Source organism: Delphinus delphis, chromosome 13, assembly GCF_949987515.2.
Source record: "Delphinus delphis chromosome 13, mDelDel1.2, whole genome shotgun sequence".
Lineage (NCBI taxonomy): Eukaryota > Metazoa > Chordata > Mammalia > Artiodactyla > Delphinidae > Delphinus > Delphinus delphis.
The window spans coordinates 68,566,101-68,592,428 of record NC_082695.1 but is presented as its reverse complement, the minus strand read 5'-3'; the positions used below and the strand labels follow the sequence as shown (position 1 = coordinate 68,592,428).

The window sequence follows — 26,328 nt, the reverse complement described above, 5'->3', positions numbered from 1 at the left end:
GCTTTTGTGACCTCTACCTTAGTTTTGACATCTGTAAAGTAGGGAAAAATACAGTGTTGTGAAGTGTGTGGAGCAGGGCCTTGCACTAATAACTACTCAATAAATATTAGCGATAACAGTAAGAAGCACATTCCTATAGCTAAGCTTGCCTATAAAATTTGGTCCCTCTGCTTTTGAACACAGGGCAAGTTGGCATGGGCACCAATAAATGTTGATTAATTCATAAAATCTGTTAGTAACCTATTCATGTCAACTGGTTCCAGGGACAGTGCTTAAGAACAAACTGGCAAAACTACTTACAGTCTACACTAAATATTAGGCTGTCTGGATTGATGCTCTACAATCCCAATGGTTTGAAGAAGTGGAACGCTGTAAACTAATGATATACTAGGTGGAGGAATCTGAACAAAAAAGTGTTTCTTCCCAGAAAAACAATTAAAACAGAGCTAACTTAGAGATGACAGCTCCTCAGAATAAAATCTTTGCAAGCATCTTAGCATAACATGGATACTTTGGGGATAATTAATTAAGAAAAAAAGTTATTTGCATTTTATTTTTGCTTTTATTCCATTTTTCTATAGTCCCAATATAAATTTTTTATGGTAAGAATTTCTCTGGCCTTATAGGAAATCTAATGCTCTCTATAACACATATATATTTACACATGATCATATGTTAAGTTAGTCACACAAAGAGGAAGTCCTAAACATGAGTCTATACTTACAAACATCTGTACAGGTGTGGCTGAACTGATTAATTCAATAAATATTTACTGAGTTAGGAGGGATACAGAGATGAATATAACATCATCCCTCATATTAAGGAACACTTAGAATAATGAGAAAAAGAGACATTGGCATAGATAACATTTATTAAACATTTAAATATATGCCATGCCCATGTTTTAGGTGCTTATGTGGATTAAACATTTGATTTTCACAACATCTCCCTTGTATAACATCCAGAAAGTCAAGGAGAACAGGGCTTTGTGACTTACAGCTGGGAAGCAGGTGACTGTTAATTGTAATTAAATTCATCTGTATGTGACCTCGGCATGCATAGGTTCAGTAGAGAGAAGAGGACATCAGATTGAAGTACAAGAGATGAGTTTATTGTAAAGATGAAAGCAGACGAGGTTGAAGTACCCACCCCTAGGGGCCCCTGAAGTTCATGTGTTCTCTCTCAAGTGCATCTGATAGAGGGAAGCTGGGGTCCCTTGCAGAGTGATGCTTGTTGGATTAGAGTCATGAAATCCTTTTATTTAAGGACAGGCATTTTCTAAATCCTAAATGTTGCAATACTTCTAGATAATAATTCTTGGATTAATGAGTAATAATCTATCTTTCTCACTTATGACATTTAAAACCAAAGTCGAGAATAAGGCCCCAGCATTACAGTTCAGTGTGTGAATGGAATCTACATAAATTATGTAAAATATTCATTTTCATTTGTTTTCCTTTTATTTTTATAATTATAAGTTGTGAAGTAATTTATTCTGCCAATAAATATTCTGTTCTGTCTTCAATAACAGAATCAGATGGATGGGCTTAAGAATTACATTAAAAATTATACCAAAGCGGTGTCAGATATAAAGTATTATTTTACATTGAAATTGCAAATGAACATTACTCCTGTGTCTTCTTTACACTATCCTTAATAACATGCATGCCCTTCTTCATTTCACTGATATTGTATGAAATATCCACCCAGATGCTTTCCTAGATTGAAGCAAGGTTGGATCAGTCAAAGAATCACAAACTAAAGTCATTTTTTTGAAATTCGAAAGATCAATGATTTATAGAATTACACATACCAACATGGAAACCGTTGCTGAAAAGAAATAGCTTGATGCCTTTTTAGTATTCATGGAGGTCACATCTCTGCATTTCTGCACCTGCCTGAATTGTCACTGGCCCCATATCATATGCTCTGCTGTGCTTTATTTTCACTTTTCATTAAACTTCCAACCTTTCATTATCATCCATTTTTAGATCCCTAGTTTCCTCTGCTACTGCTGTGTCAAATTCTTCTACTTCATTAAGATTTCTTTCTCTTTTTTATGGCATTAAAAAATATGTCTCATCTTTCATTTGTTAGGCAAGGTAAAACTAAAATATAAATTTTCATATTCAGTTTTAATACTTTCAATACGTATATGTAGGAGGACTGTCCATCATTTACGCTTTTAATCATCTACCACTGTTTAGAAGGAGAAACAAAAGAAAGATGCTGATGTAAATTAGCCCACACACATGTACAAATGTGTTTGTATTTATAGGAATAAAGGGAAACACACACAAAGAAATGACTCTGAGCTCTCGGGCAGCAGTCACACTTTGAAGATGACTAATTAGGATATCCTGATTCAGAGTGTATACCTTTTCAAAGTTTAAATTTGACTGTAATATAGTTTGAGTGAATTAGCCAAATTTCTAATGTATGCTAGTATACTCCATGAAGTTTTAGTTAGGAAACCTTGAACATGGAATCTATGACATATATCCAATATTATTTCATTATTATAACAACTATGTGAATCAAATTTCACTGTCTATAACTTACCATCAGAAAGCGTAACCACAGTTATGTCATCAGTAGATACTCCTGGTCCGTAGCGATTGTAAGCTAGGAATCGAAGACTATATTCCGTGAATTTTTTCAGGCCTTCCAGCTTATAAGATAGTCCATCAACCTCTATATTCTGGAGACATAAAACACCAAAACTGTCATGCAGGAGACACGTAAAAGCTGAAATGGCAGCCATTCTGTGCAATCAGTGAATTGGATGTTAGACTCTTACTCACAAAACTACACTTTAGCCTTACTATGAGTTGTTATAAAACCTAAATTGTGACACACACTCCCCCACTGAAGACCCTAGTTAAAACAGCACCATGCTATCTTTAGAGTCATTAAGTTCCAATTTGTTTAACACCACCCAATACATTGAATGGTGTGCACTATTAACACCCACACCAAAATCCTGACAGGCAGAAGGCAGTTTGTAAATCCACAGGAAGGGAGAGTTGCTCCTGTACCCAAAATGGAATAATTTACCAAGAAACAATAGAATTCTTCCTTCTTGTGCTGAAATATACCTGAGATTCTGGAAACTGACAGATACTTTGCTACAATTGTTATGGATACTTTGCTACAATTATTATCTCTCAAAATGCTGTGAGGTTAAGTTGGAATGTAGAAATGAGGTAATGGAGGTGAAGGTCACTGAGCAAATCAGAGCCAGTTCACTCCAGAAGATCCATTATACAGCTCTTCCCAATGATCCTCACACTCTATCTTGGGTGACACTATTTTTTAATTTATTTAAATGAATTGGTAGAATGCATTATTGAAGAACTAAAATGTGTAGGAAAAGGGTAGAATAGAAAGGTGAAAATAAGAGCTAAATAGCATGGGAGCCGTAAACAAAAAAAAAATGGAATGAATGATTACTTAGGAGGATCTCAATAATTCTTATGCTATAACTTGGAACTTGGAACTGTTCTGAATAGAACTAATGCAAACATTTTATTTTAATGAAAAATATCTATCACGCAGTATATGTGGAAGCATGAAGACCACACTATAATGGGCAAATTTCACAACACATCATAAGAACTTCAATATCCCAAGGTCATTTCTGGTCTTTCCTATTTAACTACCCACTTGTCTATGTATCTTTTCCCACATGAACTTGAGAATCTGGAAGTAAACATCTCAGTAGTCATATATATGTCACAAAATAGAATAGTTGAGTTTCATGTGTCTCCCTTAAGACTCATTTACTCTTACTTTACATGAAAATCTAATTTGTTTATTTTCCAATGTCTGTGCTAACCACAGATTAGAAGCAAAATAGAAGGTAGTCTTCAGGAGTAAAGTAATTCGGAAAACAACGAGAAGTGATAGGTGACGGTCCCATGGTGGGGAGAAGACAGAAATAACATCAAACATATGAATGAAAAAAGAATGAAAAAAGCAATTTGACGGAAGTTGCTGAAAATAAGATTGATCATCCCTTAGGATAAGGACTGAAAATGCAAATACTTTTCTGGAACCACATGGGCTCGTTCAAATGTGGTTACACTGGCCCAGACCACAATATACTCAAACAAAAAATCTGCATCCTTTGTATTAACTTCATCTCATTGCCCATTTGCCTCTCTTACCACCCAAATTCAATTAAATTGCTTAACATTTTCAAGAACAGTTACTTTAAAACTGATCAGCTATCCAATTAATGTGCTGGATACTGGTTTATATCAAGAGCCTGCAGATCTCCTGCAATTTCTCCGATAGGCGACAGGAGTGGGGCCCATTCTCTTGCCTACCTGTTCCTTCCCCGTGGACACTTCAGTGCAGAACAATCTGTAACCTTGTACTGGACCATTTGCATAGGCAGGGGGTTCCCAGGTAATAAGAACTGAGGTAGGTGAGGTAGATACGGCTTGCAGATTTTCTACTGGCCCTGGAACTTGCACTGTTTACAAGAGAAATTGATTAGTACAAGAAGGTCCTCTTTCTCAAAACAAACAGCATTTCATCTTTTACAGTTCAAGGAAATTATAGCACCATGTACTATTTTTAGAACCATATGGAATAAGAATATAAAAATATAGGATATAAATAGAAAGTTATGCAATTTTAGAATCATTTCATTTTAAAATTCAGAAGAGGACTTATATTAATCTAAATTACTTATTTCATTTTACAGTTGAGGAAACTGGTCAAGGAGTATAAGTGACTAGGGTAATGGCTGAATAAGAGTGGGATTCTTAATCTAAATTCTTAGTACAGAGAATTTTCCACTTTGCAAGTAGGCCTTTGCCTGTGTATTGCTAACTGCAGAAGGAAAAGAGAAAATGCAATTAGAATACTTGTACATCATGATCCTACTTATAATTCAAATAGGCAGCACAGTTACGGTTAATTTACCACATTGTCCTTATTTAAGTCTTCATTTTAAAATCTTGCCCAAATCTGGGTCCTTTAAATTAATTTCAGGATTTAATCTTCAATTTTACTTTCTAGTATTCTATCTTCTCTCATAACTATTACTTCACTTCAAGGATAAGAAGCTTGTTCATTAAAGAAATTAGATAAACACAGGTCTGCAATCACTTAACCAAAACAGTTATGTCCAGATGTGTTTCTATATCCAAAAATTTTCAGGTTTTAGAAACGTAACATGGTGCATACACAGTGTTTTATGTAACACCCCGAGTGGGGTCTGTGGTAGCACCCTGTTATTAAACCATATATTTGCAGCAAATATATGACATTCACACCAAACAGGATTATTAAAGACTATATATAGCCTAACATAAGGTCAAGTCAGTTTAGGGTGTGAAATGAGTTAAGAAAATCCTTCTGATTTTAGATTTGCAAATTCTGAATATGTGCAGAATTCTTTATTTGTGCCTATGGACCTGAAATTAAATATATGGTTTGTAAATGGTAAATTCGATAATCACATTAGTTACTATAATCTGAAATAAATAAATAGTCTCATCATTGCAAGCATAACAACAACTTTAACTTAAACATGCTGTGTACTTCCCCCAGCCTTAGATACCACCTAGCTTTGGACAGATAGATATACATTTTTGGCCTCTAATTCAACTCTTGTGAGTTTGAACTTCCATAGCGAAATATGAAAACTCAGATGACATGACATCTGATGATATACTTCTTAGATCGGAATGGAACCTGTGTCTCTGGATCATTTTCAGAATTTGTTCCACGGAACCCAGCTCCTTAAGGCATTACCGCTCACACATTTTTTGGGGAAAAAAATACTCACGTCAGAAACATATTTTATGTTGAGACAGGCTGGGACCTGGGCCGGGACCCATTGCTGCAGTGCACCTGGACAAACCTCTCCCCAAGCAACAGAATACAAAGAAACTATAAGGGACTAAAAATAACTGTGCATGTGCAGTTGGGGCAAATTATAGACAAGGATATACAAAAAGACCAAAAAAATTCCCAACTGCCACTTCTGAAGAGCTGGGAGCAAAGACAGGGTGTTGGGAGCAAAAGTAGGGTACTGCGCATGCCCCCTGCACTCAACACCACCAAATGGGTGGGGAGACCACCTAAGACACCCCTCTGGCCGAATCCTTGGACACACCCCTTACCTCACACCATAGAAGGAACCAGTTCGCCCTTCCTCAGGGAGCGAGCAAGGGAACCTGTTACTTGTTTTTGCTCCTCCCTGCTGCAGCATGGGCCCCAATAAAGCCTTGCTTGATTGGGGAAGGCCAAGAACCCTGGTCGGTATCAATGTCACCTTCACATATTTTCCCACCAGTCCCCAAATCTGGAGAATCGTTATTATTGACAATTGCATTCTTTTCACCTTAACAACTGATTATTAATAATTTCTTAAAAACTTATTTGGAAGACATTTTATACCTATAGAAAACGTTAAGAATGAGAAGAGTACATAGAACACCCTTGTTCCCTTTATCAAGATTTACCCATTATTAACACTTTGTTCTATAAACTTTATCATTCTCTCTCTCAATTATCTATCTATCTATCTATCTATCTATCTATCTATCTATCTATCTATTGAGATTTAGTTGCACCAATCGGGCTCTCTACCCCTAAATTCTTTAATGCATATTTCCTAAGAATTAACGTGTGCACGAATAATATAGTTGTCAACTTCAATGCATTTCATAGTAACACAATATCACTAATCGTCATCTGTGTCAACTGACTCAATAGTGTCATTTATGTAGCATTTTCATCTCTAATTGAGGATCCAGTTTATGGTTAAGTTTGAATTTCTTTACCATATCTCTTTAGTCTGCTTTATACTGAAACAGTTCAAAAGACTTTCTTTATTTTTTAGGACATTTATATATACATACATATATATATTTTTTAAAATTTTTATTGGAGTATAGTTGATTTACAATGTTGTGTTAGTTTCAGGTGTACAGCAAAGTGAATCAGTTATACATATACATATATCCACTCCTTTATTTTTTAAGATTCTTTTCCCATATAGGCCATTACAGAGTACTGAGTAGAGTTCCCTGTGCTATACAGTGGGTTCTTATTAGTCAACTATTTTATATATAGTAGTGTGTATATGTCAGTCCCAATCTCCCAATTTATCCTCCCTTCTCCCCAATACCCTGGTAACTATAAGTTTGTTTTCTACATCCGTGACTCTATTTCTGTTTTGTAAATAAATTCACTTGTACCCTTTATTTTTAGATTCCACATATAAGTGATATCATGTGATATTCGTCTTTCTGTGTCTGACTTATTTCACTCAGTATGACAATCTCTAGGTCCATCCATGTAGCTGCAAATGGCATTATTTTCTTTTTTATTGCTGAGTAATATTCCATTGTATATATGTACCACATCTTCTCAATCCATTCCTCTGCTGGTGGACATTTAGGTTGCTTCCATGTCCCGGCTATTGTAAATAGTGCTGCAATGAACACTGCGGTGCATGTATCTTTTTGAATTATGGTTTTCTCTGGGTATATGTCCAGGAGTGGGATTGCTGGGTTCTATTTTAATTACTAGAATGTTCTTCATTTTGGGTTTGTCTTTGTTTCTTCATACTGAATTGAGGTTATACATTCCAGGCTGAAACAAAATGCAAGCGATGTCAGTCCTTCTCAAGGCATCACATCCAGAGGCATAAGATCTCTGTACCATCATTCATGGTAATTTTGAATAGCAGGTCAAGGTACTATCAGATTTCTCCACTGTAGAGTTAAGTGGTCCCCTGCATCCCCCCAGACCCCAGCCCTCTGCTCCATTGCTTACAACTAATAAACAACCTGTGTGGAGATACTACATTGGGAGTATGCTTTTTATCAATGCCTCTAGGTTCTTCAGGTGAACAAGAAACACATGAATGTGTATACACAGGTACACAGAAGAACGTTTAGGTGGATACATATACTCAAATACACAGATCCATATGCTATTTTTCATGACTCTATAGAGATTCCTCCCATTCCAGTCCATGGATGGGGTCATTCTTGCCTTCCTCATTCTTCTTTTACATGTCCTTTCTTCCAAAGGGAGAACTCTGAGTCCCAAACACTTGTATTTTGATAGACATTTCATGAGAGTATTCCCACGTCAGTACTCTTCCATGAAGCAGTAATTTTTCTATGGAAAATCCCTTATTTCACATACAAAGGAGACTTTAGTAGACATTGCTGAACAGTGGCAAGTCTTGCCTGTGTCAAAGTTTATAGTGATGCAGTTAGAATTGTATTATAATGAAGCAGACGTTTTCTTCCATGGGGAAAAAAAGCAAACTCAAAATTTGCCTGCTGATAACTCCTCAATGAGATTTTCTAAGTACAATATTTTAAATAACATTAGTAAAAACACTGATGACTTGCATACTTCTTTGATTACTTATATACTCACAAAGACAATGCAAACATTTCAAGAAGGGACATTTCTGATTCAGAATCTACTGTTCTTCTATGGAAGGGAGATAGAGAAAGGAGCAGAAACAGCAGCGAGATTGAGTGAACCGCTTAAGATATATGTTGAATGTGAGGTAACCAGGATTTTGAAAGTTCACATAGAGCATATTTGTGCAGTCCATTCATGTGTAAAGTATTAACTGAATGTGACTGAATGTGTCCTTTCTAGCTCTCCCATGGCTAAAGTGAAGGGGCATTGCTTACTAAGAACAGGGCTTATTCTGAGAGAAAAGATTCAGATTTTAAAATGGCCAAACTCCAAAGCCATCACTCCCACTGTGAGATGTAACACATTCAAGAAAGGTTTCCAGGACATGTCTGGGAGAAAGGAAGGGGAGGCAATGCTTGGGGAGTTTCTGCTTATCTGTTCTACTGGAGCACAATGGGGTGATGTGAAACAATTTAAAATGTTTTCAATATTTGAGGAACAAAGAAGAAAATGAGTTTGCACTTCACCTGAACCACCACATGCAGAGTCAGTGGCAACTTTGCTAAGGAGGCAGGGGTGTGAAGAGTGCCCATGTCACTCAAGAGTTTCCTGAGGCTCCGGGTGTGGCTGGGAGAGAATCTAGAAATGACCCATGCACCCAGAGTGAGCCACCTGAGAATCTGGAAGGACAAGCTGAAAGGGCCACTTAGCATGGTAGGGGCACATGGCGGGCAGGGGGAGGCGGGAGGATGCAAAGCCTGTCTATGACTTTTTGAGTGCGTGGGGATCAATCACTTCCATCAGGCATTGTGGAGAAGAAACTACAGGGATGCTGCAGCTCAAGGCAACACCCCAACAATAACAAACATTAGACCATACTCCTCCCCTGATGATTCCAGCCACGGCTGCTTCGTGTCCTGGCTGTTAGGAGAATGGTCCAAACCCTTCACTGAGTTTCCCAAACAGTAAGAACAGCTGTCTTCTCCAGAGATATGCACAAGGCTAGGTATAGAGAAAGTAATCAATAAATGTGTGTCAAGTGAAGGGCTTTATATGCAGTTACCAAATGTTATGGTAAATCACAAGCCTAAAATACATAGTCTAACTCATCTGGTTTTGTTGATTCAGCATTGTCACTATGAGTGATCAGAAAACTGTATTTTCCTAACACACCTGATGAGAACTAAAGTTGCTATATATGTCCGTGTTCCTTGTAGGCATGAGAGTCTGTGTACACTTTGCCCATAGTATAATTTCTTTAAATGTACATGTGGCGTAGTTATGTACATTTCTTTAAATGTACATGTGGGACAACATCAGGCAGTAAGTACCATAATCTGGATTCAGGACATACTGGTAGTGTCAATCCCAATCATCTGTTCACCAGCTGAATTATTCTCCCTTCCTAATGGTCACTGGACACCATCAGGGAAAAAAAGTGTACTTGGGAATCCAGAACAATTTCAAACAGAGATAATAGATACCGGAAGTAAAAAGGAACATTCAGAGCATTTAGTTTAAGCATTCACAGACAACAGTATGTGTTTTCATAGATTACATTTGACTTGTTAGTGTAAAGTTTCCAATTGTCTTTTTCTGAAAAAGGATTGTATTTTAGAATAAGATAATTTCCTACTTTATGTTTTAAAACATAATTTATTTCATGATCTGATTGAATCGGTAGAGTTTCTTTAATATCCTCATATATGAAGATAAAAATACTATAATCCTATGTTATCATGAACTACATGAAATTAATCTAATCTAATCCAATCCAATATAATCTAATCTATTCAAATGTAAGCAACTCATCAATCAATGCCAGCCTAACCAACTACCTTTTTATTTTTTTATTATATATAAAGTATTGATTAGAATTGTAAACTGTCTAAACCTAAGTAAAAATGAATTATTCTTCCACATAAACCAAAGACTCTTTAGAAATGGAATAATTTAATAAATTTTACAGAGAAATGTCAGTTAAGTGATATATGAGCATTCATTTTTATTTTTTTATTTTTATTTTTTTATACAGCAGGTTCTTAATAGTTATCTATTTTATACACATCAGTGTATACATGTCAATCCCAAGCTCCCAATTCATCAAAACACCACCCCACCCCCCACCACTTTCCGCCCTTGGTGTCCATTCACTTGTTCTCTACATCTGTATCTTAATTTCTATGCTGCAAACCTGTTCATCTGTACCATTTTTCTAGGTTCCATATATATGTGTTAATATACGATATTTGTTTCTCTCTTTCTGACTTACTTCACTCTGTATGACGGTCTGTAGATCAATCCACGTCTCTACAAATGACCCAATTTCATTCCTTTTTATTGCTGAGTAATATTCCATTGTATATATATACCACATCTTCTTTATCCATTCATCTGTCGATGGGCATTTAGGTTTCTTCCATGAGCTGGCAATTGTAAATAATGCTGCAATGAACATTGGGATTCATGTGTCTTTTTGAATTATGGTTTTCTCTGGGTATATGCCCAGTAGTGGGATCGCTGGGTCATATGGTAATTCTATTTTTAGTTTTTTAAGGAACCTCCATACTGTTCTCCATAGTGGCTGTATCAATTTACATTCCCACCAACAGTGTGTGAGGGTTCCCTTTTCTCCACACCCTCTGCAGCATTTATTTTTTCTAGATTTTTTTCATGATGGCCATCCTGACAGGTGTGAGATGATATTGCACTGTACTTTTGATTTGCATTTCTCTAATGATTAGTGATGTTGAGCACCCTTTCATGTGTTTGTTGGCAATCTGTATATCTTCTTTGGAGAAATGTCTATTTAGGTCTTCTGCCCGTTTTTGGATTGGGTTATTTGTTTTTTTGATATTGAGCTGCATGAGTTGCTTTTATATTTTGGAGATTAATCCTTTGTCAGTTGCTTCATTTGCAAATATTTTCTCTCATTCTGAGGGTTGTCTTTTCATCTTGTTTATGGTTTCCTTTGCTGTGCAAAAGCTTTTAAGTTTTATTAGGTCCCATTTATTTATTTTTATTTCCATTTCATATATACATATATATTTATATACATAAATACAGATATAGATATACAGTCATATATATATATATATATATATATACACACACACACACAGATATATACAGAGAGAGATAGATATAGGTATATACAGTATATGTATAGATATACATACCTGCAGGTTCTGCATGTCTGGATTCAACCAACCTCAGTTCAGTTCAAAAATACAAAAAAAACAAAAAATTCCAGAATGTTCCAAAAACCAAAACTTGAATTTGCTGTACTGTGTCAACTATTTACATACATTTACATTTTACTTACAACTATTCCCATAGCATTTAGATTGTATTAGGTGTTATAAGTAGTCTAGAGATATTAATAATTAATCAAGATTAAATATACGGGAGGATATGTGTAGGTTATATGCAAATACAAATACTACCTCATTTTATGTAGGATACTTAAGCATCTTCAGATTTTGGTATCAATGGGGGAGCCCTGAAATCAATGCCAATGAAGATACTGAGGGACAACTGTACAGACATATGGGCATACCTTGGAGATACTGTATATTAGGTTCCAGACCACCCCAATAAAGCAATTATCACAATAAAGGAAACCAACATTTTTCGTTTCCCAGTGCCTATAAAAAGTCATGTTTACACTGTATTGTATTCTGTTAAGTGTGCCTTATGTCTAAAAAACATGTACATAATTTAAAAATACTTCATTGCTAAAAAATGTTAACTATCATCTGAAACCTCAGTGAGCCATAATCTTTTTGCAGGGGAAGGGTCTTGCCTTGATGTTGGTGGTGGCTGACTGATCAGGGTGGTGGTGCTGAAGCCTGGGGCAGCTGTGGCATTTTCTTAAAATAAGACAACAATGCAGTTTGCCACATGGATTGACTCTTCCTTTCACTTGAACACTCAGAGGTCATTCTAAGGTTATTAATTGACCTAATTTCACTATTGCTGTGCCTGAAGGAATAAGGAGGCCTGAGGAGAGAGGGAGAGGGGAGTGGCCTGTCAGTGGAGCAGTCAGAACACATCCAACATTTATCAGTTAAGTTCACCTTCTTTATATGGGTGCAGTTTGGAACTCCAAAAGACTTACAAGAGCAACATCAAAGATTACTGATCACAGATCACCATGACAAACAGAATAATCATGAAAAATTCTGAAATATTGCAAGAATTACCAAAATGTGACATAGAGACAGGGAAGTGAGCAAATGCCATTGGAAAACTGGTGCCAAGACACTTGTTCAAGACAGGGTTGCCACAGATCTTCAATTTGTAAAAAATGTAGTGTCTGCAAAGTGCAATAAAGCAAAGCACAATAAAATGAGGTCTGCCTGTATATAGATAGAGAGATAGAGAGATAGAGAGAAAGAGTTAATCATCCAGACCAAAATACCACCTGCACGTGGGACATTCTTTTTCACAGCATTCCTGGATAGTGCCAAGACTCTGTGTTTCACTTTGAAACTGAGTTCCCCTAAAACTGAGTTCCTCTGCCAAGTTTATGATTAACTCCTCTATCCAAAACTTTACTCCCTTTCTTTTCCTAAACCTGTTCCCCTCAAGACTGAGCACTATCAAAGAAAAGGGGGATTGAAACCATATACAAGCCCCTGTGTCCTTGTCCTTTGAAGTAAAAGGCTTCTGCTTTAGTCTCCCAAGCCTCCCTTGAGTCTTAAAAGGCTGGTTCAAGAGTTAATGATTAGCAGCCAAAAATAAATAAAATAAAATAAATAAATTAATTAATAATAATAAAAAGAGTTAATGATTAGGAAATGTGAAGACGTAGAAACAAAGAATAGCTGCTGGGCCAGGAAACTGGTAACAATTTAGACTATGAATCTGCCACAGAGCAGAATCACCCAACTCCCAGTTCCCTGAAAGATACAGATGAAGGCCTGACACACATTCCTAAGTTGTTTTTACAGGAAGCACACCCCCACCACATGAAAACTGCTGACCGCAAGCACGCAGACCCTGGACCGGTTGAAAAGAAGAAGTTTGATGATGCAAAACTTCACCTTGAAGCCAACCAATTCGAGAATTCTGCATGAGCTGATCAGACACCCTGGGGCCCCCTCCCTCACTTTGCCTTTAAAACCTCTTCCCTGAAAGCCACTGAGGAGTTTGGGACTTTTGAACATGAGCTGCCCATTCTCCTTGCTTGGTGCCCTGCAATAAATGCTGTACTTTCCTTCACTATAACCCAGTGTCAACAGATTGGCTTTACCGTGCAGGTGAGAACAGAGGCAAGTTTGGTTAGGTAACAACATAAGCTATTACATGTTTACTCTTCTGCACAACAGTACTATAAATTCAAATTCCTGAATTCCCTAATATTTTCCTTTTGAATTATAGCTCTAACATCGGCCTGTGGATAATATATTGTGTTTTATGTTGATTGTGGAAATATGCATATGTGCTTGTGTGTGTGTATATCTGTATATACACACACAAGTACATATACATATATTAATATATATATGTACTTGTGTATTTATTCAGACCTATGTCTATAAACTATATTTATACATAACTTACACACTTTTCAATAAGTGATTCATTATATGCATATTAGAGAGAAAGAAAAAGAGGAAAACGGAAGACTCAAAGATGTTCAACAATAGGAATCAGATGTGAAATCAATACAGTTAACAGCTTCAGCCTTCCACTTCATTACATTTTAGCATGTCAGTCAAGAGCCTTAATGGGTTTAACCACTCATCATTTCCAAGATGTCTTTAATAATCCCCACTGATCCCCACAGTTGGACAATAATTTTGTGGCAAACTGCATCTAATTTCTCTCCATCTCTATTCCAGTTACCTCTTTCTTCAAAGAATGGAAAGATTTCAGAATAGATGCATAATCTATGCAAGTAACTCATCAATCAATGTCAACCTAACCAACTACCTTTTTAAATTTCAATATTGCATTACAGTAGAAATTCATTATAACACCTGTACCTAAGAACAAATTAAATACCTATGCTAGAGTAAATGAGCTGTATTACATGTCACTATTTGTACTAGGAACAGGAATTTCTGACTATATGTAAGTTTATAGTGTAACAGGGTACTTTATAATGAGTTCTTATTGCATATTAACCTAAAGATGGCATATAAAGTTGGCTGAATCTTTAATAAGGCATGATTTATCACATATAATCATACTGATGACAGGATGTATGTCTGTGTTCTATATATGTATGAGTAGGTAAGTGGGGTGGGGGGAAGAATATTACAGTTTAATGAGCTACTTGATTAATTAAGAAAAGAGTCAGAAGGTATGATTTCTTGTCCCTACTCATGATAGAGACCAGTCATTGGCATCAAAGACCAAGGTGTCCACGGACCCCCTGAAATTGTCTGCATACTTTCAAAAATGTAATATGTACATTATTTGAATTGTAGGGTACAAAGTTTCCATCATTAAGGTCTACAATTTCCTAAGTGGTAGCTCCCAGTGGATTAGATAATATCTCTGATTTCTTTTGACTCTGAAAATCAGTGACTCTATCATCAAATCATTTGTAGTGCTTATTAATTACTTTATAATGGGAAATATGGCAATAATTTCACTTTAAAATAGATATCTTCAACTTTTAATAAAATGCTATACTGTTTCATAAGCTGAAACATTTGTGAAATAGATGGTTCTATGTCATTTTGCAAATCATGGGTAAATCAAATGCATTTGAATTCATCTGGTTTAATTCATCAAATATTTTAGATTTTCCAAATGTTAGGGCTTCTGATGATCAAAAAATCAAACAGCATATACAAATTAATACCCTATTTTATTTTCCTTTCCTTTCTCTTGCTCTGTGTCTATTCTAATATCTATTTGTCTACCTTCCTGACTTCTCTGTACTGTAATTTGATATTTGTATTGAGCACGCTAAATTCCAAATTATGATTTATCAAATATATGCTTCTAAAAATGGGAGTTTAAATAACGTCTTCCAAATAAGAATGTGAATATAAGGTCTTCATAGAAAAAACTTTAGAAGGATCAAGACATGTCTCTGTCATCACAATACTGAATGAGGCTGATATCTTTTCACCATTATACTGATGTTTCGCAGCTCGTAGTCCGAAATGAAGACAAATGTTAGTGTCAGAGAATACCTAGTTGAACGTTTGAATATTTAAAGTCTTTTCAAAATGATTGCTTAGTACAGTGTTCCTAAATCATTAATTTAACAGCCACCAAATACTTTTTTTTTAAGAACTAAAGTAACTGCATTAAAAAAAAAAATCACATGTGTTGTCATTCAAATAATGACCTATAATTCACATGTCTTCAATTCAGGCCAGAATTCTGAGGGTGAGTCTACCTTCTTATTCATGTGCTAATACAAAAATGACTCTTAAGTCCATTTTTAAAAATGGATAGCAAGGGATCTAAATAATTATCTGTGGTGATCCAAATGGATTTAGGCCACAAAGCTCTCTTATTTAAGCAGCAGCTTCCATTTCCAATGATATCCTCACTGAATGTGTTTCAAATGCAAACCATTTCTGAAACTATTTGCATTTATTGATAATAAAGTGCATGCTTTGATTGCCTCTTTGATTTTTTTTCTCCTGTAGTTAACAGCTTTAATGATATTTCTATGAAATCTGTTTCTATTCTGCAGGGGGAATGCAACATCAAAAAGCCTGCAGGCAATGCAATTATTAACATAATAAAACCCTTCTTGACTGAACTATGCACAGTTAGGAGATATGACAGTAGTTTGGCAAGGAAGAAGCACAAACTGTGGGGTAGGTTTCTATTACAAAACCACAGGAGTCTGACAAGATTTGGTTGGAGGAAGCAGTTATTACCTGAACATTTTATTGAATATTTTTGGTTTGAATAGGTGCTATCTGCTAACTCACAATATACTCAACTGTGTCATTATGTGTGCGTATATGTGTCTGCATCTGTGTGTCTGTAGACATACATATATTGATGTATCTATATATATATATACACATATAAAATATGTGTGATTTATAACTTACATATTACTTATATATATAAACATGTATAAATGCTGATATACTAAATAATGGATATTTTTTGACAGCATAAGAGGAAAAACTTTAATGATTCTCTCTGAAGAAAAAAAATCTTAAAAGTAGTCTTCTTGTGATTCGTCCTAGAACCGGAAGTAGTTTTATAATAAAAGTGATTACAGGGATAGCCTCAATGTAAGGTCTTTTCAGTGGAGTAACAGATTTTTCACTAACACCACCAAGCAATAATAACCTTGGTGAAGTACATAGCTTATGCTGAATTTCACTTTAGAACACAAACAATGCCTAGAAAAGTAAAATGTAGTGGGTAATGTAGATTCCTGACCAAATGAGATTTCAAACCATTTAAACTGGAGATTTCCTCTCCCGTTGCGGAGCACAGGCTCCGGACGCACAGGCTCAGTGGACATGGTCACGGGCCCAGTCGCTCCGCGGGACGTGGGATCTTCCCGGACCGGGGCACGAACCCATGTCCCCTGCATCCGCAGGCAGACTCTCAACCACTGCGCCACCAGGGAAGCCCTAAACTGGAGATTTTTAAGTAATGTCAAAGGCAACTGTTTTTAATGATACAGCAAAATTGCCAAAAATATAATACTGAAGTGAAAAACTTAAAGTTTCAGCCAAATGTGCTTAAATTTCCATATTACTGAAGGCTTATTGTCATGTAAACCTAATCATAATGACTTAAAAAAATTTTTTCCCAGAATAGCTTGGGTCTCCTTACTTTCCATTGTGATTGAAGTTTCTAGATAAAAGTAACAGCTCATTTTAAAGTCTAATCACACTCTTTATGTGTTTATAATACAATGCTTTCTCTAGTACTGTGAAATATTTTATCATGTAGAAACTTTTAAGGAACTTATTTTGACAAAGAAAACAAAAACAAACAAAAAAACACCTCTCTGGACTGGACAGATGATGAAGTATATAAGAACGCTAGAAATAGACCTACTGATGAAGTATATAGTAATTGAGGACAGTTATGGGAAGTTTGGTCAAGAGTGTTTCTTGAACAGCAGTTGAAAATTGCACTGATGGAAAAAGGAAGGACAGGAAATTCAGATGTGAAGGAGGAATCTAGTGAGTCAGGGTCAACGGGTGTGAATGAGTTTAATGAGTAATGGCCTTGATAATTGCCTTTCTGGAATAGAATTTACAAGTTGGTCAACAGAAAGAAAAACACTAGAGAATAGTTTGGGGAAGGCTTTAGATGAGGAAGTCTTTAAGTAAAAATAATGAGAATAATTCCAAAGTGAACTAATTAATGATGGCACAGTTAATCAGGAAACAACCCACAAACATGAAATTATCAATGATTAAATTGCTTATCTATTTTATTAGCATTATCAACAAATCAAATAGTGTTCTACTGATTTCTAAGAAAATGTGTGTCTCAAGATGCTTGAAGAAAGTTAAAAAACTCATCCATTTTTTGCAAGATGTTTGCCTCTAGAACTTCAGTTTGGGAACAAATGTTCACAAAAGAAAAAAAAAAAATTCAAATGAGTTTTCTAAGAAATTGTCAAGAACTTCTGAGAAATTCCAGAGATAGTGGAAAGGTGAAAACTATCACTGTGATACATGGTAAAAAAAAAAAAAGAAAATACCCCAAATGGGAATGAAACACCTTAATTTTGAACCCTGGATCAAAAACCCCTGTTCACTATTTAAAAATACTTTATCTTTAGACCAGACTACCTTAACACTCTGCATATTATTTTCTTATGGGTTCATAATTTCTATATAACAGGGCTATTGTAGAAACTGTACTGTAAATGATGCTATTATAGAAAAGCAAGTCTTCAAAATAATACAGTAATTAATATTATTGTTACCTGAAATCAAGTCCCTTAAAGATTTCCAAATTTTGGTTCCCTCATCAGACAATTGGAGGAATAAGTATTTGCTCCTCTTAATTCTCAAGATTGTAAGAAGAACACAAGGAGAAGCTGTATGTGAAAAGGAAACAGTAAGCATTGCAGTCCATACCTGCATAGCGTGTAGCATGAGTCCTGGCCAGGATTATGTCTGTAAACATAAGTTAAACCTTTCAACCTTCTCATAAATACTCCACACAGTTATTTTGTTATTATACAGACCATACATGTACGTTTAATTCTTATAGAAGAGTCCCAAGCAGAAATCCCTAGGAAGGGCACAGGTGTAGGCCTCTTGCTTGTTTCACACTTATTTGAGACTCGTATATACTTCAGGATCGTACTTCTGCACACAAAAAAGTCAGTTCTCTATAAATATTATAGATACGCACCAGAGAATCAGGTGTTTTCAGCTTAAGTGCAACCCAGAGTGTTCCCCATGGTGATGATGTAACTAAATCTCAGCAACCTTTCTCAAATTTGGCTTGTATTTATGGTCGGTATGGGAAGAATCAATATTTGATGTCTGTAGTTTTAATAGAGTCAATAAATGACATGTATGGATTGCTTTTATAAAAGAGCCCTGCTGCTGTGTATTAGAGGAGAAGGAAGCAGCAATCTTTCCTCCAGCAGTCAAGCGACTAGGTTTTTCTACATAACAGCAAAAAGATCCTACCTTAAAAGATAGGGGAAGAAATGTATTGTTTATCTATCTCTAGGCTTTAAAAGATAAGTAACTGCCTTGGGTAAACTGACTCTTTGTGGAGGGACCATAGTTAGAGAAGAAATTTAGAACTCTATTCTCCTAACACATAGGTTTCACAGAAGTTACCGATCTGGGCTACATCCCATCTAATAAAACTTTGGTGAGAGAGACTAACAGTAAAGAGTGTGGCCTCCAGAATAGGAGACCCTGGGTTCAAATCCAGTACCCTTGCTCAGGCTATACAGCCAGGGTCAATCTACTTAATGTTCTTGAGTTTAATTTTTTTTACCTTAAAAATGGGGTTGGGGCTTCCCTGGTGGCACAGTGGTTGAGAGTCTGCCTGCCGATGCAGGGGACACGGGTTCGTGCCCCGGTCCGGGAAGATCCCACATGCTGCGGAGCGGCTGGGCCCGTGAGCCATGGCCGCTGAGCCTGCGCATCCACAGCCTGTGCTCCGCAACGGGAGAGGCCACAGCAGTGAGAGACCCACGTACCACAAAAAACAAAACAAAACAACAACAACAAAAAATGGGGTTAATACCAACACCTATCTCATGGCTTTGTTGTGGAGATTAACAATAAATCATTTATGAATGGCATCTAGTACCAAGGAAATGCTCAATAAATAACTACCAATTTTCACAGTGTGCCGGACATCATGAGAATCAGCAGTGGAAACAACGAAACCTTCCTTAAAATTTAGTCTAAGGTGATGGGGCCACAAGGAGCTAGGAGAGGTCCAGATGAGGTGGGAGAGATCATCAAGGGGGAGACCATACTGGGCCTTAAAGGCGTTAGGAAGATGTTGAGTTTTAAGACTCGTCAAGGTACTGACAGACTTAATCAGAGACTTTGTACTCTGTCCACTATACAAATTGTGAATTGAAGGGGGCAAATGTAGGTGTTGGGAGACCAGTTGGGAGAGTATTCTATAGCACAGATGAGAAAGGTTAACAGCTTGATTTAGAATGATGGTGATGGACATGAAGAGGAAAAGAGGGATTCAAGAGCTACAGGGAAGGTAAAAACAACAGCATTTGATGGATTGGAGGTTGGGCAGTGAGAGGAGAGACGCATCAAGAATGACTCCTGTATTTCTGACTTGCATAGCTGGTTGTTCCTCATGCTGTTCACTGAGATAGCAAACACTGGATTAAAGCGAGACTGGGCAGGTGTGTGGGTGTGGTGTGTGGGCAGGTGAATATCACAGTATTGGTACCCACACTGGGGTCGAGGTTCTTCACTATATACAGAGATATCTGGCTGGGTATTTATCCTCAGATGGATAGTCATAACCTATTATTTTTCTTCATCTTTACTTCTCTCTTAATTTTGTGGGCTCGGGGCTAGACGATTTCACACCCTAGTTCTGTGAATGGCCTCATCACAGACTTTTTTTCTTCTTTCTTTATTTCTCCTGCAATTTTTTCCTTTCTTTTTCCATATATAGTCAGCCGCTTTTTAGGAACATTAGCTAGTCTCCAGATTTTGTGATCATCTGTTTGTTCTATTCCCACCTAACTGAGCTCCTCTAAACCCACACTTTGCTCTTTTTTAAGGCACTCAAAATAATTACCCCAATTAACAGATCAGACTCTGCTAAGGCACTTTTTTCCAAGCAACGTATATACGTGTTGAGGAATTTTGCTCCATTCCGCTCCCGATACTTGAAAAAAAGAGCTCAAGAAAAAAATATCTTTCCTTACAGTGGCAACAATAAAAATCCCAATAACAATGAACCTGGGTACACATGTGACCTTGACAATACTGAAATTAATATTCACTTTGCGATTCCACTGACATTTATCACTGAGAAGCACCTTTAATGCCCTTACACATACACGCGTGCAAAGGGAAGATTGATCATTGCACAGGGCAGAAAACCTAGTTGTCCTCTATCTCTAAGAAGCATCTAAAAGGCTCCCCGTCTGCTGACTGAACCACCCTGAGGATTAAGTTTATTTTATTTTATTTTATGTTCAGTATTCAAAAGATAAGAAGTTTATTAACCACATGGAAGATTTGGGCTTGTTCAGAGATAGCAGCAGGAAGACAAATAGTCTTCAGCAGTAAATCATCTCACAGAAGTTAGACAATGACTTTAAGTAAAACTGAACACAGGGACACGGATGTACTATTCTGTATCCAAAGATTCCTTTTATTTCCCCAACCCCACCTCCTTGGCTTAAATTTTCATTTGTGCCATAAAGTTTCAGACCAATAGGAAAGAAATGTCTTTGACTCAAACATTCAAAGGCCATTGATTATAATGTTCAGTAAATCTGGAGTAAAATAAGGAAAATAGGGGTTAAACATGACGCTATTTAGATAATATTCAGAAATACTTAAGAAGATGGATTTGTTTAACCATTGTATTTCAATAACTCCAAAACTCATTTTAATATCAGATTGGCAATCTTTTTGACTTCCTTGTGGCTGGGTATAAGACATAGGGAATATATCAAAGTCGTCCCTGTCCAGTATAATGTGAGGCATGAATACTCATATGTAATTTGAATTTTCTAGTAGCCACATTAAAAAGGTAAAAATGAAATAATTGAAATTAATTTAAAAAAATATATATATAACCTAATATATCTAAAATACAGTCACTTCAAATCATAATCAATATGAAATGTGTTAATGTGATAGTTTACGCTGCTTCTAGTAAGTCTTTAATAGCCAGTGTGGATTTTACTCTCTCAGGACACCTCAATTCGGGCAAAAGCCACATTTCAAGTGCTCCACAGACACTTGTGGCTAGTGGTTACCATACCCAACACTACAGAAGTAAGAAATGCCACTATAATAACTCAAGAACTTTAGGGGCTTCCCTGGTGGCACAGTGGTTGAGAGTCTGCCTGCCGATGCAGGCGACAGGGGTTCGTGCCCCGGTCCGGGAAGATCTCACATGTCGCGGAGCGGCTGGGCCCGTGCGCCATGGCCGCTGAGCCTGCGCGTCCGGAGCCTGTGCTCCGCAACGGGAGAGGCCACAACAGTGAGAGGCCCGCGTACCGCAAAAAAAAAAAAAAAAAAAAAAACTCTAGAAAATTTAGTATTTCCAAAGAGAGTGGCAAAATTACTGTAAGAACATTAAATTATCAAAAGGACAGAGAACAAATCATACTCCAAGTGATAAAATTAGTCAAGCTGTTGGCATAATCTAAGATGTGAGTGATACGTTCAATCTATTATTACACTGTTATTTGTGGTTTAAAATTATATTAAATGATGAAACATAACCCAGAAGGGGCATCAAGTCATTTCTGGGGATCCTAAGCATTTGGTTAGATTGAACTACAAGTCAGTCCCTCTGAAGAATGGAAGTGATAATAATAATTTTTTTATTTCACTGCAAGGTAGTAGGAGAAGACTTTGAATCAAGTCTTCAGCAGACAGCAGACTGAAGGTTAAGCTCAAGTGATTTACAATAGGGAGGAGAAATGATGTCCCTAGCATGTTCTTCAGCGTGGGGGTTAGCATAACTCACTCAGACTGGCATAAGCTCGATAATGCTGGGATTTTTTAAATATTATACTGTTATGGCAATGTTTTCTTGAATAATAAGAATTTTAACTCATTACAGAATTGTTCAAATGCAGTTAGCTTTCAGGTAACTGTTTTTCCATTTCCCTGAAATTATCATGGCTAATCTTGACACACAGACCTGCGTTAGCACTGTGGTAGGAATGTCATGCCATGTTCTAATCACAACTCTGACAGTGTTAGTTTTGTCGCATTTAATTTCGTCACAGCTAATGGAGGAGTTAGGTTGGACCAAAATTCTTTTTCACAGGATGTTTCACAGGTACAGGGGATTGCTATGGGCTGAAGTTGAAAGATTTCAAGGTGATGACATGCAATTAATGCTTTGGGTCGTAGCTGTTAAAACCAAAGTCAAGGTGCTGCCATCAATGTTCGCGAGTAAAAGATCACGGCGTTTTCATCAACTGAAGGTCAAACAGTGGAAATCTGAGGGTGTGGCCAGTGCCTGTCACAGCTCATGCTGGCAGCTTCTGCAAACTGTTACTCAGCTGATTTCTTTCACTTGCTAGTTCGCTTCGGGCCACCTAAGCAGTTCGCAGTCCTTAATATTCAGAAAGTACTGTGTCCTACAGCCTACAAGGCAGGGTTAGAATTCTGGAGAGCGGAAGAAGGTAGGAACAAATCATATCAAATATGATTTTAAGGAACTAAGGGTACTTTTAATATTTCTCTGCTTGAGAGGCAATAACTGAAATTATTTTTTAAATGAAAAAGGTAGCTTCTTAATTTTTAAAAAATGTGTATATTGTTGAGGATTTTTGCATCTATGTTCAACAGTGATATGGGCCTGTAATTTTCTTTTTTATGATATCTTTGCCTGGTTTTGGTATCAGGGTGATGCTGGCCTCATAGAATGAGCTTGGGAGTATTCCTTCCTCTGCAATTTTCTGGAATAGTTTGAGAAGGATAGATGTTAACTCTTCTCTAAAAAAAGGGTACAAATGAACTTATTTACAAAACAGAAGCAGAGTCAATGTAGAAAACAAACTTATGGTTACCAGGGAGTAAGGTGGGGGGGATAAATTGGGAGATCGGGATTGACATATACCCTCTACTGTATATAAAATAGGTAACCAATAAGGACCTACTGTATATAGCACAGGGAAATCTACTCAATACTCTGTAATGGTCTATATGGGAAAAGAATCTTAAAAAAGAGTGAATAAATGTATATGTATAACTGATTCACTTTGCTATGCACCTGAAACTAACACAACATTGTGAATCAACTATACTCCAATAAAAATGAAAAAAAATATGTCTGTATATGTATGCATATATGTATATGTGTGTGTGTGTGTGTGTGTTTGTGTGTGTGTGCATATATATATGCATATAATAGTTTTCTCAGTCCTCACCCACATTACTTGGAAACTTACTAACAATCTATATGATTTTTAGGGAAGTTTATGTATTGGGTTGAATAGTTTCCCCCATCCACCACCCCCTGCCTAATTCACGCGTACCCAGAAAGGCCTTTGCAAATATAATTACCTAAATTAAGGTGAAGTCATACTAGATTAGGGTGGGCTCTAGATCCAATACGACTGGCATCCTTATAAAAAACAAGAAGACACAAAGGGACATGGCCACAGAGGGGAGAAGGTCATGTGAAGATGGAAGCAGAGACTCGGTGATACACCTATAAACCAAAAAGTGCCAAAGGATTGCCAAAACCACCAGAAGCCGGGAAGCAACAAGGGAAGATTTTTCTCTAAAGCCTTCAGAGGGAGCATGCGTCTGCTGACACCTTGATTTCAGATTTCTAGTCTCCGGAACTGTCAGAGAATACATTTTTGTTGTTTTAAACCAGGCAACATGTGGCACTTTGTCACAGCAGCCCCAGGGAACTAACACAGGCAGGATAATCCCTATTTTAGGAGAGAAAATTGAAAATCAGAAAAGGTAAGTGACCTTCTCAAACACGTAACAGCAATATACAGAGAATGTTTCAGTTTAGAACCCAGGTATTTCGTATATTGGTTTAGTGTTACATCCATTTTCAAAATGAGGAAACAGATTTTTTGTAAGCAGAGTTATCTAACATAAATAACCCTGGATGAGCAATCTAGACATAGATATAGGCCTGGTGATACCCGCTGTGTACTGACCCATCCTACGACTGGCCTTAAGCTCCCTGATCCCCAAATTTATTCTTTGTATAACTCAATGATTGAAATTAGCTATCTCAAATAGACTTTATGAACTTGACTTTATGCTTCAGATCACTGGGTGAATGTTTTGGATTCTGGGTACCCTGAGTTAACGGGGTGTATAAGATTTCCCAAGACAGGGAAAAGGGTAAAGAAAAGGGATATTACAAACCGAAAGGCAAACTCCTTGTGAATTCTGTAGTCTTTACTTGGACCTATAAACCAGGCTTCCACTGATAAAATCCTGATGCCATCTCAGAGAATAAGGTGACTCAACAGCTGGGTCATTTCTGAATAGACATCCTATTAGAATTCAATCTCCTGTTTAATGAACACAGGCAAAGGACATATCAGAAAACAAGCTGGTTCTGGGCTAACACTTATTTTGGCACTAACTAGCCCCCTTTGGATTGGTTTCTTGGAAAATCTTGGCAGCAAGAAGACTGAGCTGTGCATCTGAGGCATCCTTTTAGTCAATTCTCCCTCTCTGGGATCAGCCAATCAAATTACACTTCACTGGCCTGCCAGGATGCTTTCTAAGAAGGATGCTTCTCTGTGATTGACAAATATTTGAGTGTCTTCTGAGCATGGCACTGTGCATATCCCTGTAACACATGAATCAGGGACATGTAGGGCACAGATATTTTATAGTTGACAACATGGAGAATTTGCCCCTGTTACTCCAACAACTGTTCAGTTTTGCCACTATAAGAAGCTAAATACTGCATGACCTTGGTCGTTGGCTAGCAGTATGTGGCGTTTTCTTTTATTCTTCTATTCAAAATATTGGGCACCTTCTTTGAACTTACAGTCTAATTAAATAAATAAAACCTGAATCCATTTAACAGTCAAACCTAACTTTTTATTTATTTATTTATTTTTTTGCGGTACGCGGGCCTCTCACTGTTGTGGCCTCTCCCATTGCGGAGCACAGGCTCCGGACGTGCAGGCTCAGCAGCCACGGCTCACGGGCCCAGCCGCTCCACGGCATGTGGGATCCTCCCAGACAGGGGCACGAACCCTTGTCCCCTGCATCGGCAGGCGGACTCTCAACCACTGCGCCACCAGGGAAGCCCAAACCTAACATATTTTTTTAAAAAGTCTTGATTTGTCCCTCATGTCTCTCCCCTCCCCACACACCCTCCAAGCTGGCTCTTTATCAAGTTTCAGAACCCAAAATGGTCCCACAATTCACCTAGTTTCTGAGGCTTAACATCAAAGAGTAAATTTGACTGCTGTCCTTTCTCCTATCCCACACCCAGCAGCAAGTCTCATCTTTTCCAAAGGCATCCTGAATCCTACCAGTCCTTCATACCTCTACAGTTTCCCCCCAACATCTCTTGACTGTACTACATATTAGCCTCCTCTCTAGCTCCCACTTCTAAAATGAAAATTACATCATGTCACCCCCTCCTGCGCAGATGCCTCTGCACTGAGAACTAATCCACCTTCCTTACTGTGGCTTCAAGGTTTCTCATGTCTGGGTCCTGCTACCTGTGGACTCCTCTCTTCACTCTCCCTCTTCTTTGTTCTGCTGCCACACAGTGGTACTCTTCCTCTTCCTCTCCAGGGACTTGACA

The 26,328-nt window shown here is 37.2% G+C and overlaps 1 protein-coding gene across 1 annotated transcript in view; it reads right to left on the bottom strand.

Moving 5' to 3' along the window:
- Positions 1–26,328, bottom strand: part of DCC (DCC netrin 1 receptor) — a 766,342-nt gene that overhangs the window by 320,102 nt on the left and 419,912 nt on the right. Inside the window, exons 10-11 of the mRNA XM_060027782.1 lie at positions 4,332–4,480; positions 2,563–2,701 (exon numbers count right to left, since the gene is read on the bottom strand). Coding sequence (XP_059883765.1) covers positions 2,563–2,701; positions 4,332–4,480 — 288 coding nt within the window. The remainder of the gene's footprint in view (positions 1–2,562; positions 2,702–4,331; positions 4,481–26,328) is intronic.